The following is a 20,456-nucleotide window of genomic DNA, read 5'->3' as shown; positions in this document are numbered from 1 at the left end:
GAAGGAGGGAAGGAAGAGGGAAGGAAGGAAGGAAGGAGGATCAGAATTTTTATTTCTATGGTCTTACTTATAAAGGTCAGGTTATATTTCCTTAGGGTAACTAACCCTCCCAAAATCAGAATAATGAAATCTCTTTGTTGATGGTTCATTCATTTTAAGCAATATTTGCTATCAAATTCTAAAAACATAATTTTTAAAAATGTAAAACATTTCTTACATAATCGATCATTAATTTTTTAAAAATGAGCTGGCTGGGGCAACCGCTGCCCTCCTGACCTTCGGTGTTGTTCCCTCCCAGAATCCACAGGTGAATCTGTGGTATTGGATTCCTAAGTCCCTCATTCTGCCAGTCCAGGTGGTGCGTCACCTTTCAGCCTTGGCACTCCAGTTGCACTTTCTCTTGCAGGTGGCAGAACAGTAATATTTGCCACAGGTTGACTTCTAAGCTGGTAGAGCCTCAGACACACAGCAGTGGGCAACGTATGTGCACCTTATTGCCATACTTTCACTGATGGTCCTTTGTCATCCCCACTCTTGCAGCTGCGATCAAAGAGCAAAGAATAAAATTTGAAATGTTTCTTTCAATTGTTTTAATGAAATTTGACTAATAGTGGAAAATTCTGACCCAATATTTCTTGAAATGAAGGAATGGCTTCAATTTACTTGCTGCTTAGGAAAATCTGCATACAATAATAATTGCCAACTTTTTAATTTCCTCCTATTTGCCAGGCACTTGATGTATATTGCCTTTAATGTCTGTAGTAACTTTGTAAGATTGTATGTCAGCTTCATTGTTACCAAAAGGTGTTGCTGTTTTTTCCCTCCACAGCTTCAGGCAATGGCAATCCAAGGACAGTTTTAGGAACTGATCACCATTAGGCTAGAGGTCATCGCAGCTTTGGATGTCACCACCCAGATGACAGGGACCCTCTGCCAGGGACCTGCCCTGCCTCTGTTAAGCTTGTTACTTAGCAGAGAAAAGAGAAAGACAGCTCTGCTCCTCCTTCTAAATCCACCAGTCAGGTCAGAGCTCCCCCTTTACCTGGAGGAAGCGTGAGGAGGAGACAAGAGAGACTCCGATGTTTACTCCACTGGATGATCCACGTTGACACGTGAAGCCAGTCGAAAGGAATTTTCTGTCCCACAAAGAAACTAAGGCTTTAGGAGGTCAAATAATTCCCCAAGATTCAAAGAAAGAGAACAGGTTCAGACTCTGATCTCCCTAATCTGAGGCCCAGGGTCTTATTCTAACCCTCACTTATTTCTGGACTTGACACTCATATGACAGTACAGATGATTCTAGCAAATGATTTTCTGACCCTGGTTCAACTCCCCACTTCTCAAGCCCAAGTATGAGAGTCACGATTCAAACCCTCTTCCTGTCACTCACCAGCTAGGTGAGAGTAGGTACATTCTTTAACTCTGAATTTACAGTTTTCTCATCTGTACTTTATTTAGGATATTCCAAAGTTTGTTGTTTTTTTTTTAATTATTATTTTTTTTTATTGTAAACAAATGGGATACATGTTGCTTCTCTGTACATGGCGTAAAGGCATACCATTTGTGTAATCATAAATTTACATAGAGTAATGTTGTTTGATTCACTCTGTTATTTTTTCCCTTCCCCCTTCCCCTCCCACCCCTCTTTTCCCTCTATACAGTGCTTCCTTCCTCCATACTTGCCCCCCTCCCTAACCCTAACTCTAACCCTAACACTAACCCTTCCCTCCCCCCATTATGTGTCATCATCCATTTATTAGCGATATCATTCGTCCTTTGGCTTTTTGAGATTGGCTTCTCTCACTTAGCATGATATTCTCCAATTTCATCCATTTCCCTGCAAATGCCATAATTTTATCATTCTTTATGGCTGAGTAATATTCCATTGCATATATATACCACAGTTTCTTTATCCACTCATCAATTGAAGGGCATCTAGGTTGGTTCCACAGTCTGGCTATTGTGAATTGAGCAGCTATGAACATTGATGTGGCTGTATCTCTGTAGTATGCTGATTTTAATTCCTTTGGGTATAGGCCAAGGAGTGGGATAGCTGGGTCAAATGGAGGGTCCATTCCAAGTTTTCTAAGGAATCTCCACACTGCTTTCCAGAGTGGCTGCACTAATTTGCAGCCCCACCAGCAATGTATGAGTGTACCTTTCTCCCCACATCCTCGCCAACACCTGTTGTTGCTCTTATTCTTGATAATCGCCATTCTAATTGGGGTGAGATGGAATCTTAGGGTGGTTTTGATTTGCATTTCTCTTATTACTAGAGATGTTGAACATTTTTCCATATGTTTGTTGATTGCTTGTAGATCTTCTTATGTGAAGTGTCTATTCATTTCCTTGGCCCATTTGTCAACTGGATTATTTGAATTCTTGGAGTAAAGTTTTTTGAGTTCTTTATAGATTCTGGAGATTAGTGCTCTATCTGAAGTATGATTGGCAAAGATATTCTCCCACTCTGTAGGCTCTTTCTTTGCATTGCTGATAGTTTCCTTTGCTGAGAGAAAGCTTTTTAGTTTGAATCTATCCCAGTGGTTGATTCTAGCTTTTATTTCTTGTGCTATGGGAGTCCTGTTAAGGAAGTCTGATCCTAGACCAACAAGGTGAAGATTTGGACCTACTTTTTCTTCTATAATCTGCAGGGTCTCTGATCTGATTCCGAGGTCCTTAATCCATTTTGAGTTTAGTTTGGTGCATGGTGAGAGATATGGGTTTAGTTTCATTCTGTTGCATATGGATTTCCAATTCTCCCAGCACCATTTGTTGAAGAGGCTATCAAAAGCCTACCAACAAAGAAAAGTCCGGGACCAGATGGGTTCTCAGCCGAGTTCTTCAAAACCTTTAAAGAAGAGCTCATTCCAATACTTCTCAAAGTATTCCATAAAATAGAAGAGGAGGGAACCCTCCCAAACTCATTCTATGAAGCCAATATCACACTGATACCTAAACCAGACAGAGACTCATCAAGGAAAGAAAATTTCAGACCAATATCCTTAATGAACATCGACGCAAAAATTCTCAACAAAATTTTAGCAAATCGCATACAAAAACATATTAAAAAGATAGTGCACCATGATCGAGTGGGTTTCATCCCAGGGATGCAAGGTTGGTTCAACATCAGGAAATCAATAAATGTAATTCACCATATCAATAGACTTAAAGTCAAGAATCACATGATTATTTCAATAGATGCAGAAAAAGCATTTGATAAAATACAGCACCCCTTCATGCTCAAAACACTAGAAAAAATAGGGATAGTGGGAACATTCCTTAACATTGTAAAGGCCATTTATGCTAAGCCCATGGCTAATATCATTCTAAATGGTGAAAAACTGAAAGCATTCCCCCTAAAAACTGGAACAAGGCAGGGATGCCCTCTTTCACCACTTCTATTTAACATCGTTCTTGAGACTCTAGCCAGAGGAATTAGACAAACCAAAGAAATTAAAGGGATACGAATTGGAAAAGAAAAACTCAAACTATCCCTGTTCACTGATGACATGATTATATATTTAGAGGAACCTGGAATTCCACCAGAAAACTCTTAGAACTCATAAGTGAATTTAGTAAAGTAGCAGGTTACAAGATCAATGCTCATAAATCCAATGCATTTTTATACATAAGTGATGAATCTTCAGAAAGAGAAATTAGGAAAACTACCCCATTCACAATAGCCTCGAAAAAAATAAAATACTTGGGAATCAATCTCACAAAAGAGATGAAAGACCTCTACAATGAGAACTATACAACACTAAAGAAAGAAATTAAAGAAAACCTTAGAAGATTGAAAGATCTTCCATGTTCGTGGATAGCAAGAATTAATATTGTCAAAATGGCCATACTACCTAAAGTGCTATACAAATTCAATGCAATTCCAATTAAAATCCCAATGACGTACCTTACAGAAATAGAGCAAGCAATCATGAAATTCATCTGGAAGAATAAGAAACCCAGAATAGCTAAAGCAATCCTTAGCAGGAAGAGTGAAACAGGGGATTTCCAAAGTTTACAAGCTCAAAGTGCAGCACAGTTTGCATAGGTACTTTATAAGTGTAAAATGTCAGATCTGCGGTGCACTGATTATTCCCGTAAGGAAGAGGAAAATAAAGCATATGAAGGCTGAAAATAGCTGGTCCTGTTCTGACTCACCTCCCTTTCTGCTACCCCTTTCCTTTTGTCTTATACAACTTGTTTATAAATCACCACTATTAACAATTTTGCCATTGCCTGGGCTCTCTAGTGGCTCCTTGTTGCCACTCTTACCAAGTCTGAATTGCTCTGCTGTTTCCAGAGCCTTCTGCCAGCGTTCTTGTTTCTTATCATTTCCCAGGATGCACCATTCTGCCTGACTGACCCACTCTAATTCCCACTTTCCTGCCTCTATTCAGTCTCCTGCCCCCTATTCTCATGGGCCACTGCCACTCCACAGACTTGAGTGAGTGATTACAACAGGTGGGACCCGTGGACACTTCACTCCCTTGAGTCAGTATGCCCATTTTCAGATGGGGAAGCTGAGATTCTAGAAAGAGAAGTCACTTGTCCAGAGTTCTATGTCTTGTGAACAATAGTGAGGCTCAGATGTGAATCCAGGTGTTCTCAGTACAACTGCCTCTTTGCTATCAAAACCATCCTCCTTTAAGTCTGATTCCTCATATCACTGATCTTTCTCTTTTTTAAAACTCCATGCCACCATTTAACAATTGATTATATGTTCCAACATGCTGATTGCTTCACAATGTCTTCTCAACTATATTTTTGTATGTATTTCTTCTGTGTATTTCCCTCTAATATGTAACACTACAAAGCTTAAATCGGAATGTGTTTAATACATTTTGACTTAATGACAGATGGACTTGGAGACAAAGGAATCTCTTGTGAATACAGAAACAGCCTTTCCTTTGCCCATAGACATTGGAGCTTTTGTGGCCCATGGTAGGGCCACTTGACATCTGCATGCTAAGGAAATTCAATCAAAACTTCTTTTCCACTGACTCCACATTGGAGGATTCAAACAACCGTGACTCAAAAATATTGGGGAAAAAATTGTGTCTATACCAAAAATTGCATCCTGCCATTATTCTCTAAACAACACAGAATAAGAACCATTACATTTTATTAGACATTATAAGTAGTCCAAGGATGATTTAAAGTATAAAGTATGGTGTAGGTTATATGCAGATGCTATGACATTTTAGATAAAGGACTTGAGCATCCTCAGATTTTACTATCCACAGAGGGTACTGGAACCAATACCTTGGGGGTACTGAGGGAGGACTAAATCTTGAATGTGCTTAATGTATTTTAAATAATTTCTTTACTGTAGTGGAAATCAGTTGTTTTCCCCCTTTTTGCAGATTTTTCTAGTTTCCCAGATCATGTTGCAGAGATAAGGTTAGAATTAGACAGCTAAATCTGAGCAGTGTGTCCAGCCAGTGCTGCCCCAGGGAGTCCAGCAGATGAATGGGGCCCAGGTTATTCTGAAAAACACTCTTTTATTTGGCAAAACCCATAATTTTGCAAATTTGGTAACCTAGATACCAAAATGTACAGGGTTTGTACATACAAAGAAAGTCACTCAGTACTCAGGATGTTTGTTTAGCCTTTTAGAATTTGAAAGCTTGGTTTATTATTTCCCTGTTCTCATTCTAATGTCACTCTGCCATAGGCACTGTGTACCTGTTGATCCAAAACATACAGGACATTGTGGTTCTCAAAATACATTCTCTTTTCTCTTCCCTCTTTTACCCACAAAAGTCAGTTATGAAAAAGTACAACTGGCCACCTCTTGTCTCTGCTGTGGTTGGGGTTTAGAAGGAATTCCTACTCTTCATCAGACCTGGCTCATCCACTGATCCCATGCCCCTCACACCTACCAAGCTTAAAGGGTCTTGCCTTTTGTTATTTGTCAAAGGTCTTCAGAAGCCAAGTCACTCCATCCCCTTCCCCTCCAGATTCTGAAGCAATTGACAAATAAACACAAGACTCATGTAGGAAGTGAAATATAATGTCTCATTTGTTACTAGTAAAGTTAGATTAGAGAATATAGTAGGATCCCAAGAGAAACTGAGATTTCAAACCCCTATGCCTGTGATTGGGGGTACACGGCTCAGCAATAGAGCACTTGCTTAGCATGCACAAGGCCCTGGGACCAATCCCTAGCACCAAACAAAAGCAAAACTCCTGTCCCTTGAAATGCACTTACCCTTTTAGTAGGAGTTAAGTAGATAGAGAGCCATAGGTCTAACCCCTGGAGTATAGGCCTGTGGGGAGAGGGAGAAGAAAAGGAAGAGGGGGAGATGGGGGAGAGAGACAGACCGGATGACATTAGTCCCAGCCCAATCATTTCTGTCTTGATGTCAGTGAAATGTGGGGAAAAGGTGGAAGCATTATTTCTGTACTTCCCAGAGAGCAAACATTTCCGATTCTGTAGTAAGAAAGAAATACGCAAAAAAAAAAAAAAAAGAAGAGAGCCCCTTAAAATATGGCTATTTCTACCTAGTATACTTTATATACCGTTTCCTATTTTGCTTGGAGTATACATCATTGTGAAAATGAACGGACATGGTCACAGGAGGCCTGTTCCACAAACCCTTCCTTAACCAGTCTTTCCTTCAATAATTTAACCTCAAAATGACACTTTCTGTAAAGATTTTACCATATTAAAACAAAAATTGATTGAAACTGAACAATTATGAAAATTCCTTATCTGAGAACTTGTGGGAAGGCTGCTAATGCAGTTGGTTGAAGGATACTCTTAGCTTAATGGCTTATATTAGAGTAAAAAACTTTAACATCCTAATTTTCCAATTTAAGGTAACTGGGGAAAAGACTAAAATAAATGTCAAAAAAGCAGAAAAGAGGCAAAGTAAAGATAAAAGCAAGACGAAATGTGATAAAAAGTGGATACAGATCTTGGGCCATTGCAGTCACAGTGTGTTGTGGTGGCAGGTTGTTCAGAAAGTTTCATTGGTAACCTAAGACTTCCCATTAAGGCGGAAGAGGGGATGACATCTGGGTTGTGGCCCATAAAAAGGACTTGTAAGAAGCTTCAAGACGAATTTCCTCAGCAATAGTTGGTGGATGGAAGAAGAACAATTAGTGCTTAAAGACTCCAAAGGAGAAGACCATGGAATCCCAGTGCTTCTGGACACTTCAATAGCTGGTGAGCAGGGAGATCTCAGTGAAGAGGAAGACAGAAGTGGGTAGCTGAAAGTGGGCTTGGTGGTAAATAACAAATGTCTTCCACTGAAAGGCCAGAAACAAGCGATGCACCTTGATGTAATGCTTATAACTGAAGTAGCCTAGTAGGATTCTGAAATGCTGGAAAATCCTCTTCACTAAATTGGCCTTCTCATGCAAAACCTGCCATTGCAGATTATGCATTTACAACTTTAAAGCCCAAAGCTGAAATAATTACGTACAGTGTTTTCAAACAGACCTCAGGAGCTGATCCTCCCAGGTTTCCCAGAGAAGCACTTATGAACAAAAGGGCTGTCCACAAGTTTCCCAAGCATAGAGAAAGAACCAGACAACTAGAGATTTCAGCCTTCTTCCCGAACTCAATACAGAACTGCCTTTGAAACCATACTATTGCTTACAAACAGCTGGAGATGTACAAAGAGGAAACTCAGGCAAAACCTGCACTCCCATCAATGAATAAAATGGATCTGTCAGATGCCCCAAATAAATTTCATGAAATGATGAGCCCACTGTGGAATCATGCAGAAAGTTTCTTTTACAGTATCTGTGTCACCTTACCTTACTTAGTGCCCCCCCCCCCAAAAAAAGTTATTATTTCTATTTTCTACATTTATTTGAAAAATAAAAACATGACTCCAGAGAAGACTTTGAAATCCCAGCATTTCATCCCCATCTCTACAGTTACCTGAGAAGGAACTGAAAATTCAAGAACCATTTAAGAAAACCACTAGATGATCCCACCAACCAGGAAGATGATGTGGTACCCTACCAGTGGCTTAATGTACCAGCCTTCCAGTACGGCATCTTCTACTGAGCCACCATGAAAGCATGGTATCACTAGTTCCAGAAATGATACGACTTAAATCTGATAAAACTAGTTCTAAGGAAGAAGGAAGTCCTATCATTCGTAACAACATGGTTGAATCTGGAATACACTAGGTTACGAGAAGTAAGCCAGGCCCAGAATGACCAAATTCCACATGATCACACCTCCACGTGGAATCTTAAAAAATTAGAACTTACGAAGAGTGGAATGATGGTTACTAGGGGATGCAGGAATGGAGACCAGGAAGATGTCGGGTATAAAGGGTACAAAGTTTCAGTTAGTATAAATAAGTTCTGGAGAGTTCTTGTACAACATAGTGACTATAACATTCCTTCATATTTTGAAAATTAATAAGAAAGTAGGATTTAACTATTCTCACCACAAAAAAAGTCTGTGAGGTCATACATATGTTAATTAGCTCCATAGAGCCATTTCATAATGTTTACCTGTTTCAAAACATCATGTTGTATGTGATAAATATATAGTGTTTTGTGTCAATGAAAAAAATGGTGGAGGCTGGGGCTCCCTCTGGAGCTGGTGTGCTGCACATTGCAGCCCCAGTCCCTGCGCTGCTGTCTTGCCTCAGTCCGCCACCAAAGGCAAGGACAAAGTGTGTACCTGGAAGATCTGCCCAAGTGGAATTTACCTGAAGCTGCCGGCACATTGGCTCCAAGATGGTTGGTGGGGGCTCTGCCTGTTCCAAGAACTGCCTGCTCTCACGTTGGTTAGTCTGTTGCTGATTGGAATTGCTGCTTGGGGCATTGACTTTGGGCCGATTTGCATTCTCCAGAAGGTTGGCCTGGTCTTTGCAGCGGGCATCTTCTTGTTTCTGATTGCATCAGTGGGGCTGACCAGAGCTGAAAAACACCATCAGATGTTGCTATTTTTTTTTTTATGAGAATTCTCCTCCTTGTATTTATTGTTTAGTTTTCTGTCTCGTGTGCTCCCTGAATCAGAAGCAACAGAGTCAGCTTCTGGAGGTTGGTTGGAACAACAGCAAGTGCTCAAAATGACATCCAGAGAAAGTTAAACTGCTGTGGGTCCTGAAGTTTTAACCTAGATGACACCTGTCTGGCTAGCTGTGTTCAAAGCAGCCACCGGTGCTTGCTGTGTGCTCCCATAAAAGGAAAATATGCTGGAAAAGTTTTGAGATTTGTGGTATCAGCCTCCTTTTCAGTTTTACAGAGATCCTGGCGGTTGGGCTGACCTACAGATACAGGAGCCAGAAAGATCCTAAAGCTAACCCTAGTGCATTCCTTTGATGAGAAAACAAGGAAAGTCTTTTGGATTCTGACTGTATTCACATTCTCTAATTTTAAATTAAGCTAGTTTGCCCATTTAACAAAAGAAATAGTATCTGGGAAATTTTATTATCAACAGTGGAATTATATATTTTCATTCTTATGTTTCTGTAGATGTTTTTCTTTTTCCATTGCTAAGGAAAGACTGAAATCTGTGATCTCCTCTTGGCCCTCGTTGGTACCTGTAATCTACTGTACTCAGTACTTGGCATTGTCCACCATGACCTTTCCTCGCATTTTTACCTGCAGAAAACTTTGTATGGCACTACTGTGTTGATCACATTGCAACACTAAATACACAGCTCACTGGAATAATTATATGTAGCACTGTGCTATGTAGATAGTTCCTGCTGAAAGGAGTTGAAGTTTATTAAAGTCAGTAAGAGATTCTATTATGTTCAGTTCAATAAGGAAAATCTAAACTCCCAAGATATTTTTAGGAAAGATGTGGTGAAAAGTGTTAGTAAAAAAGTGGCAATTTAGATCTAGTAGTCTGATGATTACACCAGTGTATTCTCGAAATTGCTATGTCTTTAGGGAATTGTGCTTTAGTTTTTGACATTTACATGTAAATGCAAAGAAGAAGTGGTCTCATGAAGTACTTAATGTAGAATGTTTACCTTCAGCTTTCAAAAATGGAATGAGTTTGCATAATTCAGAACATGTATCTATATAATCTTGATATTCTTTTTTTTAATAATTTGAAGTCTAAAAAACTGCATTTTTAAACAAGTTACTATTAATGCACTGGCCCATGCAGCAAAAAAGTATCTGATTATCTTCAAAATTGTTAAATAACTTTTTCATGAAATTTCTCAGTATTATAATAGCAATTTGTCAAATCAAAACATATTTGAGTGATATTTCCCATAATTTGAACTTGAAATGGTCTCGTGGTCCTGTATATTATGTTAAAAATTAAAAGATGGAAACCTTAAAAGAAAAAAGAAAAAAAAGTTATTGAAAGTATTTTTAAAAGGCAAATATATTACAGAGATTTAATAAAGCAGAAAGTGTTAAGACTCTGAAAAGACAATAAAATTGGAAAATTTCTGTAAAGAGCAACAGAAGAATTCCAGAACAGGTACAAATAAACAGAAATAAGAATGAAAAAGATGTACCCAGCTATGGATGTTAGGAACACTGAGGCAGTGGGGGGAGGGTATTAAGGCAACTTGGGGCCAGCAAATCTGAAAACTTAGATAAAATGGATAGATCCCAAGGAAATAATGCAACTTTTCAAAAGTCGGTTCAAAAAAGAAATTGAGGGCCTGAGTACTTCTATTATCATTAAAGAAATTGAATCAGTAGCTTAAATTTTCACATTAAAAAAAAAAAAACCACCCCATATGTCTTTAGAAATAAGTTATCCAGCATTGAAGGCATAGATGATTCTGATATTTTATGAACTTTTCCAGACAATAGAAAGAGAACATACTTCTCAAAGCAGTCACCCAGCTAGCTAAACTTGAAAACAAAATAAGACAGAGTCCAAGAAAGTGACATTTCAGCCACATCTCAGAACAGAAAAGCAAATACTTTCTATGTCTGTGCTGCAGCCCTTTTATTTGTTTGTTTTTGTTTTTTAAGCAATACCTTAGAATTATCTTTGTCTGAACCAGTCCTCACTAGGAAACTGGGGAGCCCGATATGTACTATATGTCAAGAAGAATGCTTAAATCAATTTTATTAATATTTTGTAGTTATAATTAGTTTTAATAAAATTTATAGTTAGTATCTCTGATCTAAAATGTGAAATGTTCCAAAATGCAAAACGTTTTCATCACTGATATCATTCCACAAGTAGAAAATCCCACACCCTGAAACTTTGCTTTATGTACAAAATTTATTTAAAATATTATATAAATCAACTTCCTGCTGTGTGTCTAAGGTAAATAGGAAACATAAATAAATTTAGTGTCCCCTCCCCAAGATACCTCATTATATATATGAAAATACAGCAAAATCTGGGGTGGGAGTCTGAAAGCAGAGGGCTTTTGGTGCTAAGCTTTCAGGTAACGGATGCACATGCTATGGTTGTTTCTCCTTACACTGTGTCACTCAGTGTAGAAAGAACATGCTAATTTGTTCTCACAATTTTAAAACTTTGTGTTTTTTGTGATACTCACTTTTCTGTTATGTTTTTCCCCTTTTTCCTAAAGATCCTCGGGAGCCCACAGCGTCTCTGCGACTTGGCAGGTCCCAGTTCCACTGAGCCAGAACCCAGAAAAAGATCAATTTCAAAAAGAAAATCTCACTTGGATCTTCTCAAACTGTATGATGTTCCCCCCACCCCTTTTCTCTTTTTGGTACCAGGGATTGAACCCAGGGGCACTTAACCACTGAGCCACATCCCCAACCCATTTTATTTTTTAATTTTGAGACAGGGTCTCACTAAGTTGCTTAGGGCCTCACTAAGTTGCTGAGGCTAGCCTCAAACTTGCAAGCCTCCTGCTTCCACTTCCCAAGATACTGGAATTACAGGCATGTGCCACCATACCCAGAGATACTTCCCCTTTTAAGTCTAATTGCTTGGCGAAAACTGCTTCTCTGAATTCTCTTCATTGTATTTCCAAATTCCTGAAATTTTCATGAATCTTCTTTACATGAAATGTGCATGTTTGTTAATCACCATTTACCAGTTGTAGGAAAAGACATCACAATTTGTTATAATCATACAACTTTCCTTATTTTCATATTGACTTAACACCAGATATGTAAAATGAAATGTTCAAAAATTATTCATTGGAGTTGTTTTAGGGAAGAACTTTTTGATCTCCAATATAGTAGCGGTAGAATTCCTTCACACATAGCCTCCCTGGAAAACTGAATATTATATGATTTGTAACTGTTTGACATGTATCTGTTCAGGAATGTTTATTTTATAGAGAAAGGTCCACATTATCATGTAGCCATTGTATTTATTTTCTAGTGGGAAAAGAAATGAGCAAAATACAAAAGTGAGCTTGTTCAGTGCCTGTCCTTAGGAAAATTATAAATTTCCTTCAAGAATTTTCATTTGTACCTTGATAAACCAGCCAGTCAAGGGGGAGTGTGATGTGAGATGGGCCACTTTACCTGGAGGTTTTCTTAACCAAGAATGGTAGCTTCATTTATTGATTCATCGTCCAGATCATTTGGCTTAATGCACACTAGTCTCTTTTGACTGCTATTCAGTTTGCCAGGCTAGAAACTCTGGTTCATCTGGGACATTTTTCTCTTTCACACGCATGTGCTGTTCCCTCCCTTGAATGCTGTGCAGCATCATGGATGGCATGACCGAAGCGTGCATCAAGGGCGGCATCGAAGCCTGCTACGCTGCTGTGTCCTGTGTCTGCACCTTGCTGGGGGCCCTGGACGAGCTCAGCCAGGGCAAGGGCTTGAGCGAGGGTCAAGTGCAGCTGCTGCTCCTGCGCCTGGAAGAGCTGAGGGACGGGGCCGAGTCCAGCCGAGACTCCATGGAGATCAACGAGGCTGACTTCCGCTGGCAGCGGCGAGTGCTGTCCTCAGAGCACACACCTTGGGAGTCAGGGAACGAGAGAAGCCCCGACATCAGCATCAGTGTCACTACAGACACGGGTCAGACCACCTTGGAGGGAGAGTTGGGCCAGACGACCCCCGAGGACCACACAGAGAACCACAAGAATGGGCTTAAATCACCAGCAATCAGGGAGGACAAGGAGACGCTGGGCAAAGTGTCAGAACCGGAGGCAGTGGACCAGCCCGATGTGGTTCAAAGAAGCCACACGGTGGCTTATCCCGACATCACTAACTTCCTGTCCGTGGACTGCAGGATGCGGTCCTATGGATCTAGGTACAGTGAGAGCAACTTCAGTGTGGATGACCAAGACCTATCGAGGACAGAATTCGATTCCTGTGATCAGTACTCAATGGCAGCAGAGAAGGACTCGGGCAGGTCTGATGTGTCCGACATCGGGTCTGACAACTGTTCACTGGCTGACGAAGAGCAGACCCCGAGGGACTGCCTGGGCCACCGGTCCTTGCGAACAGCAGCTCTGTCTCTCAAACTGCTCAAGAACCAGGAAGCCGACCAGCACAGCGCCAGGCTGTTCGTGCAGTCCCTGGAAGGCCTCCTTCCCCGCCTCCTGGCTCTCTCCACCGTGGAAGAGGTGGACTCGGCCCTCCAGAACTTTGCCTCCACTTTCTGCTCAGGTTTGTAAACCATTTTTTACTAGATGTTCAGAACCCTTTGCCTTCCTTGGCCATGATCATCCTGCTTGCAGCTTGGAATCTCAGAGCATGTTAATGAATCTTGGGGTTTCCTCTGTTTAAAGGGAGCAGAGGAATATAAGACTTAGCGGTGGAAGCAGATTCGTGGACAGAGGAGCTCAACAGCCTGGGCTTCTGACCTGCTGGGCTTCCCTGTGGCAAGGCGAGAGCCCAGGAAAACATTGCAGGTCCCCCAGAATACCTGGGTGTCAGAGCACAGTGCTGCAGCAGCTTGTGGTGACTATATTCTTGAGTCATCAAGAAATGGTAAAACTATATATAGAGTCTTCTGCTTGAGATTTTAATTATCCATATAAAATCTCCACTGCATGTCTCAGCATTTCATATATGAAATTTAGCTCTCAGATAACTTCATGTTTATAAACACCATCCTCCAGTAATTTCAGATAAATAAGTCATCACTATGTTGAATACTGACTTCCAAAGCTCTCCCTCATTTCTTAGGAGAATTAAGAAATATAATCCCAGCAAGGTCTTTTATAAAATTTGAGGCTAAAGTAAATCTTTGAGTTTGTGTTTTTGTATCTTTCAAGTTAATGCTTATTTTTAGGATGTGCAAAACAGGGCTTCTTGCATTAATATTTTTTAATGTGGACATATTACATGGCACTCTGAAGTTGCAAACTGACCCAAACTATGTAGGTCTATAAAATATCCCATCAGACCCAATATGTTGTATGAAATTATTTTTTACATGTAGAAATCGATACATTGAGAAAGACTTCATAAATTTTTCATTGTTTCTAAATATAGTTTTTAGTGATTGTAATTAAGTTACTTGCCTTTTTAATTCCAATGACATCCACAGTGCTCTTACCACTTAGGAGTTGGTCTCTAGGTGCAAATTGTAGACCTGTCAATCTGTGGTCCTGTTACCAATAAGGTACATCTCCTTGGTTACCCACTTTGGTTTGATTGATGGCACTGGCTATGGTGGTGGGTCAGCTGAAGCCACTGGATGCTGGCCTGTGACCCCTTCTGAACCAAGGCCCTTGCTCTTGCTCCCCTTGCAAGGGCCAACTCCAAGATTATTAATTAACAAAAGAGAAACATTGGTGCTATACTGAGACAAGGGAGGTGGCAGATTTCCTTTGTTCTCTGAAGAGAAAGTTATACAAGTAAAAATAGGAGAACCCCACTGAGTCATCAACCAGATCTTTGACTTTTTTGCACAGTTGTTGAGGGCAGGGGGGCAGTATGACGCAGTACAAGTGGCCCGTTACCACTGAGCCACACCCCAGCCCTTCTTGTTTTTTTATTTTTTGGGACAGGGTCTCACTAAGTTGCAGAGGCTGGCTTTGAACTTGCCATCCTTCTGCCTCAGCCTCCCGGGTAGCTGGGATTATAGGTGTACACCACCACACCCAGCTTCGTTTATCCATTTCGACATCAAAAACTTCAAACCTTTTGCCAGAAACTTCTATTGCAAGCTCACCCCTGCCCTGTTAGCAGGGGCTGCTTTCTTGGCTAAATCACGTCACTCAGCCTTTCCCAGTGACCCCTACTCTCAGACAGCTAATGTGCCATTGAAATGAGACTCCTTGATTCCATGTGACTCAAGAGAGCCTTTTTTTAAAAACAAAGTTTCTTATGGGGTTGAAATTTGAAAACAAAAAAGGGTTTTTATAAAGACAGCACTTGACCTGAGCCATGATTGCTGCAGAAGTGCCTGTCTGGTTCTGTGTAGAACAAGGTGGCATCTGTGTAAGGTAGCTCCTGAGGACAAAAAGAAAGCTCCAGCCTTGCACAGCAATCAAGAAAGGGTCACGGGCACTTACTTATGTGCTGTTCCTTAGATGAGTGTTTCAGTTAGCCTTGAGACTTACTCTGATTAAATATAAGGCTGGCTGCCAGCAATAGGATATTTATCATTTATCAAATTTTACAAAAGATGGAGTAACACGAATGAATCTCAGTTGTGCAAGAAATAACTGCTTCCTTACACTTAAAATGAATCTGACCATGGACCGCCACCTGCCTAGCTGGCAAGATATTTGGTCTCTGCCTTCCCTCAGGTTCCCATCCCAGGATCAAACCCAAAGCTAGAGTTTTTGCAAATCTGTAAAGGGAAGCCTCTCACTTGTTACACGCCAATAAACCCCCTTCCCAGTTCACAGCACTGGGGTTCCCATGATTTTGCTGCCTCCTTGCCAGCCTGGGGCCAGGGATGCTCTGGTAAGGCTGGAAGCCCCTGCTCTTTATCATCCACCCTCCTCCTGGTCCAGCCAGCTGTGCAGGTACCGAGGAGCTGCAGGGAGGGACAAGTGCCATTATTATTTGTTTAATAAAAAGGAAGAGAAGTATTCCAGAAGCACAGTTGGAGAATAGGTAAGCTAAGGAAACCCCTCTGTAGTACCCTGGAATTTGTGGAATATAAAATTTGTAGAATATAATACTGTGAAGACAAAATAAAAACAAACAATAGTCATATCACCTTGAGGTTGTCTCTGACATATTTTGGCATCTTTTTTCACAGGCATTTTTCAGCATATAAATATGCTCATTTACATGTATCTGCAATAATTGTTGATGCTCAATAGCCCTTCCTGTGTGCCCTGCATTCATAGATAGGGAAAGAATGTAATGTGTGTCATCTTGTAATTTATGTTGCATTTAATATCTTGTTAGCATATTCCTTAGGTCTTTGAATATTCTTTGAAAGTGTGATTTATGATGACTCTATAACATTGATTTCTGTTAACTCACCACAGTGTATTTAATGTCTCTTTTTGGTGGACCACTAAGTTTTTCTCTACATGCTCCTCTTGGAGGCTTTTTAATTATTTAGGAAATGCTGTGCTGTTCAAGAACACAAAAGTCCCCTGGAGTTGATCTGCCCTGAAAAGCTGTAGCACAGAAAATGTGGGACAGCTGTCCAAGGCTCAAAAGACATGAATGGCTCCTGGGGATGCATACTACGGGAACAGGAACTCAGAGATGTATGAATAGAAATCTATATGGTAGCATTGTTTGACAGTAATGATATCAGAAATAACCAAAATGCTCCAAAATATAGGAAAGTTAAATGAGTGATAGTACATCCATTAGCATTATACAGCCATTTTAATAATGTTTTTGAGTAATAATGAAGGATATGGAAAATGGTCAAAATGTGATTTTTAAAAGAGGAATTCAGGATTAACATTAAAATGTTAATATTACTCATAGAGAATGGCATGATTGCGAATTGATTTTATTTACTTCTGTGTAATTTTTCCAAATCTCTAAGCATAATTTCTTGTAACTTCTACCAGGAAACAAAGCAGGAGTGTTATATAAAAATTGGAACTATAGATTCAAAAAGATGCAGAGTCGTATAATCTTAGCATGAAGGCTTAGAAAGTCGAGAATGCCCACACAGCACTGTGAGAGTGACTGTAAGAACATTCTTGTGCACAGCTGGTAAGAGGAACAAATAGTATGGATAAAACTATATGGAAGATGTTTTGGTCGTATCTATTAAAATTAATGTATGTATTCAGCTCATTTATGTATTTATCCCACTAATACGCATGCTAAAAGTAGTTTCATCACTTCAGCTTTTTTTCATAATGGAAACAACAGAAATGACCACCAGGTGAACATTACTTATTCAGATCACCAGGCAACCATGCAGGGCATGTACACAGTCATCAAAAAGAATGAGGCAGATCTGTAAGTGCTAATATGAAGAGGGATCTACGATGTGTTCTTGGAAAATGTCACATTACAAAACGATGTATATAGTATGATTTTATTTGTGATTATATTTCCAGACATATCAAGGAAGTGAGCTTTGCTGGGTACGTTATCACTGAGGTTCAAGAGAAGCAAGACTGTTATTTTCTATACTCTAGAGTTCTGTTAAATATTTTGAATGAAGAATTTAATGTTAATTTTAAAAGAAATGTCACATTTTCTTGACATGGAAGAGACTCTTAGGGGTCTTTTGTGCTTATTTTGTATCCATTTGTGCACTGGTATCCAGTCAGGCAGGTAATCTATCCTTCTGTTCCTGATAATAAGGAGCATTTCAGTTGCAGAGGGACAGAATGAGCTTCAGTTATTGAAACTGGAAAATACAAATATGAAAACCAGAATATGTTAAAAGTTCCTTTAGTTTGTCACTCCAAATTGGGTAACACTTGGGAAATAGAGGACCAGAGAGTGACATGCAACAGCAGAATCTTCTCACAACATTAGAAGCCAGGGTAGCATGGCATGGTGCAAAGAACCTGTACTTTGGACCCAGAAAACCTTTGCCAATTTCTCACTGTATAAATTTGGGCAAGTTAGTTAATATCTCTTAGGCACTTTCCTTCCTGGTAAACAATGTTTGGGAAGGATTAAATGAAATAATAGATGAGAAGAGATTGGTTTTAGGCAGTTGGCATTTAATTGATTGTACCCATTGGATTCTTTCCATTATTATGATTACCAGTGAACTATATCTGGTATAGCACGAAAATGGTTGTTTTCCTTAAGTGGATGGAATATCCCTCATTTTGTTTTATTCACGAATTCACTAGCTCTTTGTAACTGAAGAAATTAACCTGCATACAGATACGGGCTAATACCAACAGATTGCTGGAAACAAGTCAGAGAAATTATTTAGGAATTGGGTTCATCTGCTAGCAACACATTCCAGGAGCATGCTGCATCTCTGCTACCTATCTGGGACTTCATGTGTATAGACACACGAGCTGTCTTTTTCCCTTTTTTATCATCTGAGCAGGTGTTTAATTTTCTGAAACACGTTACAAGGAAAATAGTAGCTAATTTCAAAATTTTTAAAGCAGCTATGAATGATGTCTAAAATTGGTACAGATTCTTCCCCCACCCATTATTCACAGACTCAAATGTATCTTTCACTGATGATCCAGGGTACTTAAATGCCCATCCCTGCATACTGCTTTTTGGTTTACAATGCAAAGAGATCAATTTTAGGCCCTCTATTTCTTCCAGAGAACTGGAAACAACCCCACCAGGACCTTCAGAGTGCTGGGGGTTCCCATGGACCATGGGGGCTGAGGTGTAATTTCATGTCCTGACCAAGGATAATGGAATTTTCAGATTCTGCTCGCAACCTGACCCTCCTTTTGAAAATGCACCCTGGCCCATGATCATGAAGAACTCTCAGCAGTCTCTTAAGGTAGCAGCAGAATTCTGTCAGCACTCTGTCTCAAACTGTCCATGGTGGTTCTGCTGGAATTCACACACACACACACACACACACCCAGACATGCTTACTCCCACCATAAAATGTTGGAAAGGTCTTGAATTTTTTTTCAATTTCAAAATCTTTTTCTGGCCCTCACCTTCCTACAGTCATATTCATTTAAAAATTCACAGGAACATAAATCAACATTCCAGTTATAAATTTGTATTTCTCATTTATTTGGCTGTTCATTCCAGAAGACCTCAACATGTCCTATCAGAGGTATATTTCTGGTGAAAGGATGGCTTCAGATGTGGTCTGAGGAATGAATAGGCTGTGTAACTTGCTGCACATATATTAGCCTGGATTGTTTCACCCACATCCCTAAAGCCAGCCTCAGAGTGTTCTCGGGAACAAATAGAGCTAACGTCAACACCAGATGCGGGGGAGCTGAGGGGTAACACGTCTCACCCCAGGCACTCTCTAAGTCTGGACAAGGCACTAGCACGCCAGCTGAATGAGCCCACCTTTGGAGCATGAGATTAGTTCATTTGGGTGTATGTTTTTTTTTTTTTGTTTTGTTTTTTTTTTTCAATTTATATCAAAGCCCAGAGACTGTTCAAAATGAAAACCCCTATTAAGTTTAAAATATTGTATGTCATTTTTTAAGAAAAAAAATTGTGGAAAACAAACCAATACATATTATATGCTTTTGTGTCTCTTTATTCCCCCATTTCTAAAAAAAAAAAAAAAAAAAAATGGCTTAATTGAGATAAAATTCACACACCATAGTTTAACCATTTGGTGCACACAATTAACTGTTGTTGATATATTGCATTATTATTTGTTTTAACAGTGGTAAAATGTATGGGATGCTAAAATTGCTATTTTAATCATTTTTAAATGTGTAATTTGGCACTAACTATATTCACAATATTTTACAACCATTGCCACTATCTCTAGAACTTTCTTTTTAAATCATATGAAATAGAAACTACCCTCTCCCCTCTGGTAACCTCTAATATGCTTTCTATCTCTATGAATTTATCTATTCTAGGTACTTCATATAAGTGGATCATACATATTTACTTATTTTACTCAGCATAATGTTTCCTTTTTAGTTGTCCGTGGACACAATACCTTTATTTTATTTATTTTTATGTGGTGCTGAGGATCGAACCCAGTACCTCACACGTGAGAGGCAAGTGCTCTACCACTGAGCCACAACTCCACCCCAGCTTAATGTGTTTATGGTTAATTTATGCTGTAGTAGGTACCAGAACTCCCATTCCTGTTTATGGCTGAATAATATTTCATTTATATACATGCCAGCTTTTATTTACCCATTTGTCCATTGCTAGATTCTTGGGTTGTTACCTCCTTTTGGTTATTGGGAGTTATGCTGTTCAAATCCCTGCTTTTTTTTTTTTTTTTTTTTTGGAAATATAACTAGAAGTGGAATGGCTGGATCATATGGAAATTCTACATTTAGTTTTTTGAAAAGTTTGTATTTAAGAGTAACTTCCCTAATCATCTTACATGCATGGTTGCCTCTTATTCTCATAATAGTCTGTTCATTCATTCTTATTCAGTCATTCAACAAAAATTTGTGAAGGTCTATTATGTGTCGGGCACTGTTCTGGGCACTGGGGATTCTGTAACGAACAAAACTAGTGAAGTCATACCTTCTTATAGGTCTTATGTAATAGTGGTGCTGGCAGAAATTAAACAC

At 39.5% G+C, this 20,456-nt stretch overlaps 1 protein-coding gene and 1 pseudogene across 5 annotated transcripts in view; both read left to right on the top strand.

The window, feature by feature from the left end:
• Nucleotides 1–20,456, top strand: part of ARFGEF3 (ARFGEF family member 3) — a 129,771-nt gene that overhangs the window by 43,151 nt on the left and 66,164 nt on the right. For all 4 annotated transcript variants that reach the window (XM_079148745.1, XM_079148746.1, XM_079148744.1 and 1 more), the window contains 2 exons: nucleotides 11,499–11,611; nucleotides 12,599–13,509. In XM_079148745.1, coding sequence (XP_079004871.1) covers nucleotides 11,499–11,611; nucleotides 12,599–13,509 — 1,024 coding nt within the window. The remainder of the gene's footprint in view (nucleotides 1–11,498; nucleotides 11,612–12,598; nucleotides 13,510–20,456) is intronic.
• LOC306666582 (tetraspanin-13-like) lies at nucleotides 4,288–11,492 on the top strand (annotated as a pseudogene). Its single transcript has one exon. The product of its transcript is annotated as a tetraspanin-13-like (transcript).

Source organism: Sciurus vulgaris (assembly GCF_902686455.1).
Source record: "Sciurus vulgaris genome assembly, chromosome: 7".
Taxonomy (NCBI): Eukaryota; Metazoa; Chordata; class Mammalia; order Rodentia; family Sciuridae; genus Sciurus; species Sciurus vulgaris.
This window is presented reverse-complemented; position numbering and strand designations above follow the sequence as displayed.